This window comes from Notolepis coatsorum (genome assembly GCF_963971535.1).
Source record: "Notolepis coatsorum genome assembly, chromosome: 11".
NCBI classification, from domain to species: Eukaryota; Metazoa; Chordata; class Actinopteri; order Aulopiformes; family Paralepididae; genus Notolepis; species Notolepis coatsorum.
This window is the reverse complement of record NC_140175.1, coordinates 12,255,000-12,262,499: the sequence shown is the minus strand read 5'-3', so window position 1 is coordinate 12,262,499 and position 7,500 is coordinate 12,255,000. Positions and strand designations below refer to the sequence as shown.

The following is a 7,500-nucleotide window of genomic DNA, read 5'->3' as shown; positions in this document are numbered from 1 at the left end:
TATTTCTTTCACTATTTGGGCACTTTTACACAATTCCTGTGAGTCTATGGAACACCTCTGTAATATATATATATTTTTTTATTCATTGTTTTGTATTTCTAATCAAGTCCTCAAAAACAGCATTTTTCTACCTCAAGATCTCGAGACGTTTTGAGCTGATGTGGCCTGGGGTGCAGGGGCCTGTGTGCAGCTGTTCTTGTATCTCAACATTAACATGCAGCGGTGTCTCTCTGACATCACATATCGCGCACATTTTCAAACGACTCAGTTCAGTGAGGGTGAATATTGTGAGAGGAGAATTGGAAGAATGCGCCAATATGAGAATTTTGAGACATAGATCATATTAATATAAGTTCACATAGCTAGGAAACAATGCTAAACACTCAAAAAGGCCATTTATAAGATAGTTCCCCTTTAATTTAGATGATTATGTCTTACAGCTCATGAAAGCCCAAAATTCTGTATCTCAGAAAGTTTGAATATTATAAGACATAAATAACTTTTATATAGAAATGTCGGCCTTCTGAAAGGTATGTTCATGTATGTTCACTCAGTACTTGGTTGGGGCTCCTTTTGCACAAATTACTGCATCAATACAGCTAAATATATATTGACTTTTCCACGATATTCTAATTTATTGAGCTGCACCTGTACATCTGATTAGCACTATAGCTGGCAATAAAGCAAAAATCCATTGGTATTATTACTAGTTACACTTCCTAAAAAAGGTCACTTTAAGGAAAGAACAGATGTGGTTCTTGTAAAGTATAGTTTAGATATAGTAAGCATAGCATAATGACAGAGTTAAAATTGTATATTGTATAGTAGTGTACATAGGACCCAGTGCCTTCTCAGGAATTTAGCATGTCTATTTTTATCACGTCTTCTTATTACCTGTTTTTTTATGTCTATTTTATTATCAGTGTTATTGCACAATCGATGTGGGCATGACCACCCGCATTTCACTGTATGCCCTGGTGTGTATGTGACAAATAAACCTCTTGAAATCTAGTTACGCTGCTGGCCAGTATGACTTACTACCATAGTGTCTTTATACCTGTATCACTGTACATGTTAATACTACAACTCTGTACATACATCTGATTAGCACTATACTCCGTACTAATTTATATATTCTATACCCAGTTTAATCACCTGTACATTGTATATTACTGTTGCACTTTACTGTGCACTCTGGTTGGATGCCAAACTTTGTTGTGCTGTACTTGTGCTGTATAACGACAATACATTTTAATTTAATCTAATCATAACACAATATAGAAATACACTGCTGGTTCAGTAGAGGTGTTGTGTTTTACTTGTGATAAATACATTACGCTAAATTATGCTATGATTCTAAAACATTGGTGAAAGATGGTTAATAGCCAACTGGTTTAAAAAAAATAATAATAATAATAATAATTAAAATGTTTATCCTTTATTTATCCAGGAATGTCCCATTGAGATACAAGATCTCTTCTTCCAGGGAGTCCTGACCAACACGGCACACAACAAGTTTCAACATAAAAACAAGGGCATTAAACAAAACACATACAAATCAAATACAAACACAGAAGGCCATTTGTGCAGTGGCAAGAAGCATAATCAGATCAGCAAGAGCATCAGGTAAAACAGTTACATGTTTCATGAGGGGCTAATCGTAGCATACTTTTAAAAGCATTCACAGTTGGAATTCATTCATTATGAGTCATGATGTGATGGTAAGAAACCAAGAGAGGCTTACCAGACCAGTACTGTTGGCCCACAGAGAGGCATTGTCGCTCTCCAGGTCAGTGGAATTACCTGGTTGGATAGAAAAAAAATTAAAAATACTTATAATCGAATACGGATTTTATTTTCCTATAAGATAAGACAAGATATTCCTTTATTGATAAATTCAGGATATTCATAACTACAAAATATTAGAATTGGATTCATCAAGAACTCCGGCTGTCCGTCTGCAACACTACTATCACCAACATCTAAGAAGGGAGATCCCCCCTTGAATGGCCCTTCTAAGGTTTCTCTCCTCCACACTGCCTGTGGAGCTTTTTTCCCTATTGTTAGGTTTTAGTGAGTTTTTCCTTACCTTCGCGTGGGGTATGTCTGGGAGTGCTTGCATTCTTTCATTTATTTGCATTCATCTAAAAATGTTTGGACCTTATGGTCTTGTTCTGTTCTTGACTTATTGTTATGTTTTCTTCTTGACTTGTTTAAAGAAGACCTGTACGGCCCATGGGGACATTAACGTGTGTTGTCGGGCCCTATAAATAAATTTGATTTGATTTGATTTGAATAGTCATCATGGGAAAGTACAGTGGTTTATATCAGACTGGACAATATGTCAAACGCACTGATGTTCTGGTCATCAGGCCTCTATTCTGGTCATCACACCTCTATTCCGGTCATCAGGCCTCTATTCTGGTCATCACACCTCTATTCCGGTCATCAGGCCTCTATTCTGGTCATCACACCTCTATTCCGGTCATCAGGCCTCTATTCTGGTCATCACACCTCTATTCTGGTCATCAGGCCTCTATTCCGGTCATCACGCCTCTATTCTGGTCATCACGCCTCTATTCTGGTCATCACACCTCTATTCTGGTCATCACACCTCTATTCTGGTCATCACGCCTCTATTCTGGTCATCATGCCTCTATTCTGGTCATCACGCCTCTATTCTGGTCATCACGCCTCTATTCTGGTCATCACACCTCTATTCTGGTCATCACGCCTCTATTCTGGTCATCACGCCTCTATTCTGGTCATCACACCTCTATTCTGGTCATCACGCCTCTATTCTGGTCATCACGCCTCTATTCTGGTCATCACACCTCTATTCTGGTCATCAGGCCTCTATTCTGGTCATCACACATCTATTCTGGTCATCACGCCTCTATTCTGGTCATCAGGCCTCTATTCTGGTCATCAGGCCTCTATTCTGGTCATCACGCCTCTATTCTGGTCATCACGCCTCTATTCTGGTCATCACGCCTCTATTCTGGTCATCACGCCTCTATTCTGGTCATCACACCTCTATTCTGGTCATCACACCTCTATTCTGGTCATCAGGCCTCTATTCTGGTCATCACACATCTATTCTGGTCATCAGGCCTCTATTCTGGTCATCACACCTCTATTCTGGTCATCACGCCTCTATTCTGGTCATCAGGCCTCTATTCTGGTCATCACACCTCTATTCTGGTCATCAGGCCTCTATTCTGGTCATCACACCTCTATTCTGGTCATCAGGCCTCTATTCTGGTCATCACACCTCTATTCTGGTCATCAGGCCTCTATTCTGGTCATCACGCCTCTATTCTGGTCATCAGGCCTCTATTCTGGTCATCACACCTCTATTCTGGTCATCAGGCCTCTATTCTGGTCATCACGCCTCTATTCTGGTCATCAGGCCTCTATTCTGGTCATCACACCTCTATTCTGGTCATCACACCTCTATTCTGGTCATCACGCCTCTATTCTGGTCATCACGCCTCTATTCTGGTCATCAGGCCACTATTCTGGTCATCACACCTCTATTCTGGTCATCACGCCTCTATTCTGGTCATCACACCTCTATTCTGGTCATCAGGCCTCTATTCTGGTCATCACACATCTATTCTGGTCATCACACCTCTATTCTGGTCATCACGCCTCTATTCTGGTCATCACGCCTCTATTCTGGTCATCAGGCCACTATTCTGGTCATCACACCTCTATTCTGGTCATCACGCCTCTATTCTGGTCATCACGCCTCTATTCTGGTCATCACACCTCTATTCTGGTCATCACACCTCTATTCTGGTCATCACACCTCTATTCTGGTCATCAGGCCTCTATTCTGGTCATCACACATCTATTCTGGTCATCACGCCTCTATTCTGGTCATCACACCTCTATTCTGGTCATCAGGCCTCTATTCTGGTCATCACACATCTATTCTGGTCATCACGCCTCTATTCTGGTCATCACACCTCTATTCTGGTCATCAGGCCTCTATTCTGGTCATCACACCTCTATTCTGGTCATCACGCCTCTATTCTGGTCATCAGGCCTCTATTCTGGTCATCACACCTCTATTCTGGTCATCACGCCTCTATTCTGGTCATCACGCCTCTATTCTGGTCATCATGCCTCTATTCTGGTCATCAGGCCTCTATTCTGGTCATCACGCCTCTATTCTGGTCATCACGCCTCTATTCTGGTCATCACGCCTCTATTCTGGTCATCACACCTCTATTCTGGTCATCACACCTCTATTCTGGTCATCAGGCCTCTATTCTGGTCATCACACCTCTATTCTGGTCATCACGCCTCTATTCTGGTCATCACACCTCTATTCTGGTCATCACGCCTCTATTCTGGTCATCACACCTCTATTCTGGTCATCACGCCTCTATTCTGGTCATCACACCTCTATTCTGGTCATCACACCTCTATTCTGGTCATCAGGCCTCTATTCTGGTCATCACACCTCTATTCTGGTCATCACACCTCTATTCTGGTCACCACGCCTCTATTCTGGTCATCACACCTCTATTCTGGTCATCAGGCCTCTATTCTGGTCATCAGGCCTCTATTCTGGTCATCACACCTCTATTCTGGTCATCAGGCCTCTATTCTGGTCATCACACCTCTATTCTGGTCATCACGCCTCTATTCTGGTCATCACACCTCTATTCTGGTCATCACACCTCTATTCTGGTCATCACGCCTCTATTCTGGTCATCACACCTCTATTCTGGTCATCACGCCTCTATTCTGGTCATCAGGCCTCTATTCTGGTCATCACGCCTCTATTCTGGTCATCACACCGCTATTTTGATTGTCACGCCTCTATTTTGATTGTCACGGCTCTATTTTGGTCATCACGCCTCTATTTTGATTGTCACGCCTCTATTTTGATTGTCACGGCTCTATTTTGGTCATCTAATCTCTTTCTGGGGGAAAACAATCCGGGATTAGACAGTGTTTGTTCATAAACTACAACTATAGGACAAAACACACAGATATAAATCACTCAGAAATAGCAATTACTCTTAGTTTTAGGTCACTCGGAGATTCATAAGCGTAATATTAAATGGCCAGGTAGGGAAATGTGGAACTAACCTGTAGCTGACGTGAGAAATACCACCTGAAAACGCCTCAATGACGGCGAGTGTTTTGAAAGTAATTTCTTGACTTAACACGATGCACTAACAAAACAAAACATTTCAAACAATGTAACTGTTCTGCTGACGGATACAATAGTAATGGTGTCTGTGCTTTTCACAAACAGTAGGCACAGGGTAACTTTAATTGTGACCTTTAATTGTTTTATCGACAGGATTTTCGGATAGCTTTTGAACCGGTTTGAACTGGTGTGAACCGGCTTGGTCATTTCCTGACTACGTCTCGCTTCCATTGTCTTGCTCACTTGGGTGACCAGGTGGCAACAACAAGTCTTAAAACATGAAACAACGCCACCGTTGGTGCAGTTTGATAAAAAGCGCAGATGGTGACCAGTCTAACGACATTCATTATGTGGTTTGGTTTCATTGAGACGAGATAGGCGTACGACTTCACCGATGGATCCCAAGATTACACAGCGGGGTAAGAGCCAATGGCCACGGTGCATTTATTAGTAGATGTACTGTAATAGAGAGAGTTATTCATGGTGGCAACAAGATGCAGTGAACACGCCACGGTTGTCCCCACAGGTGAGCACACACCGAGTTTGGGAAAACCTATATGAACCCAACATTTGAAATCACATGAAAAATGTTTACGTGGTTGTTCACATTTTTATGTTACTATAATGTTTAGTATTTCAGTGCAAAAACATCCGATGGCAAGCTGCATGGCATTCACACTGACCTTTATATGCAAAAGGTCACCTTGACCAAACGATGGCCAAATGTTATTTCAATCATTTTAGGTTAATTAGGACGTTTTCAAGGGACCCCCGTTTCATAAAAGGGGACCCCCACTTGGGGTCAGTCCACCCCGACCCCATTGGGTTCATTATGAATGAATGAATGATTTATATATCACTTTTCTAGACACTCAAAGCCTACAATGTAGGGTGGATACGATCTTGTATTTGTACTTTTTTATATTATATTGTATTTGTATTTATATTTTATATTGCATCTATAGTGTATAATATAGATACTGGACTGTATAGGAATGTGAAGCTCTGTACCCCCCCCTGTATCCCCCCCCCCACCATGCTGCTTTGACATTAATAAAGGATCATGTTATCTTATCACTGTGTAGCACCCAACCTTGGGCTACGCAGGCTCAATGGCTGCCATATACACTGGCACCAGGCACACAGCACACTACACAATGGCTGAAAGGACTGATATCAGCCAATTAAGGGGGAGGAGGATGATTAGGTGGCCTTGATGTCAGAGACCGGATGGGGAATTTGGCCAGTTAACTCCCTGCTCTTTGCGATAGGTGCCCTGGGTTCTTTAACGACCCAACACCTCGGTTTAATGTCTCATTCGAAGGACGGCACTTGCAGCTGTACGGTGTCCCTATCACCGTAACAGCAGCATTGTTACTGACAAGTCCAGAGGACAGAGTGTCTCCCTGCTGGACAACACCACCACCAGGTCCAGAGGACAGAGTGCTCCCTGTTGGACAACAACACCACCAGGTCCAGAGGACAAAGTGCTCCCTGCTGGACAACACCACCACCAGGTCCAGAGGACAAAGTGCTCCCTGCTGGACAACAACACCACCACCAGGTCCAGAGGACAGAGTGTCTCCCTGCTGGACAACACCAACACCAGGTCCAGAGGACAGAGCGCTCCCTGCTGGACAACAACACCACCAGGTCCAGAGGACAGAGTGTCTCCCTGCTGGACAACAACACCACCAGGTCCAGAGGACAGAGTGCTCCCTGCTGGACAACAACACCACCAGGTCCAGAGGACAGAGTGTCTCCCTGCTGGACAACAACACCACCAGGTCCAGAGGACAGAGTGTCTCCCTGCTGGACAACAACACCACCAGGTCCAGAGGACAGAGTGTCTCCCTGCTGGACAACAACACCACCAGGTCCAGAGGACAGAGTGCTCCCTGCTGGACAACAACACCACCACCAGGTCCAGAGGACAGAGTGTCTCCCTGCTGGACAACAACACCACCAGGTCCAGAGGACAGAGTGCTCCCTGCTGGACAACAACACCACCAGGTCCAGAGGACAGAGTGTCTCCCTGCTGGACAACAACACCACCAGGTCCAGAGGACAGAGTGTCTCCCTGCTGGACAACACCACCACCAGGTCCAGAGGACAGAGTGCTCCCTGCTGGACAACAACACCACCAGGTCCAGAGGACAGAGTGTCTCCCTGCTGGACAACAACACCACTTTCCGACAACGGCCCGCGACAGGGGCTCGAACCGGTGACATTCCGATCATGAGTCCGGAGCTCTACCCATGTAGCCACTAGGGCTGAGCCCAAACGTTCAGACCTTCGTTCGTTACGTTGGCATTCGAATTCTAAAT

The 7,500-nt window shown here is 44.1% G+C and overlaps 1 protein-coding gene and 1 pseudogene across 2 annotated transcripts in view; both read right to left on the bottom strand.

Moving 5' to 3' along the window:
• LOC311237315 (electrogenic sodium bicarbonate cotransporter 1-like) overlaps positions 1-7,500 on the bottom strand; it is a 161,441-nt gene that overhangs the window by 35,137 nt on the left and 118,804 nt on the right. The window contains 1 exon segment of the mRNA XM_084325133.1: positions 1,745-1,803. Coding sequence (XP_084181259.1) covers positions 1,745-1,803 — 59 coding nt within the window.
• LOC311236436 (electrogenic sodium bicarbonate cotransporter 1-like) overlaps positions 4,977-7,500 on the bottom strand; it is a 10,774-nt pseudogene continuing 8,250 nt past the window's right edge. Inside the window, exon 4 of the transcript XR_014621081.1 lies at positions 4,977-4,989. The product of XR_014621081.1 is annotated as an electrogenic sodium bicarbonate cotransporter 1-like (transcript). The remainder of the gene's footprint in view (positions 4,990-7,500) is intronic.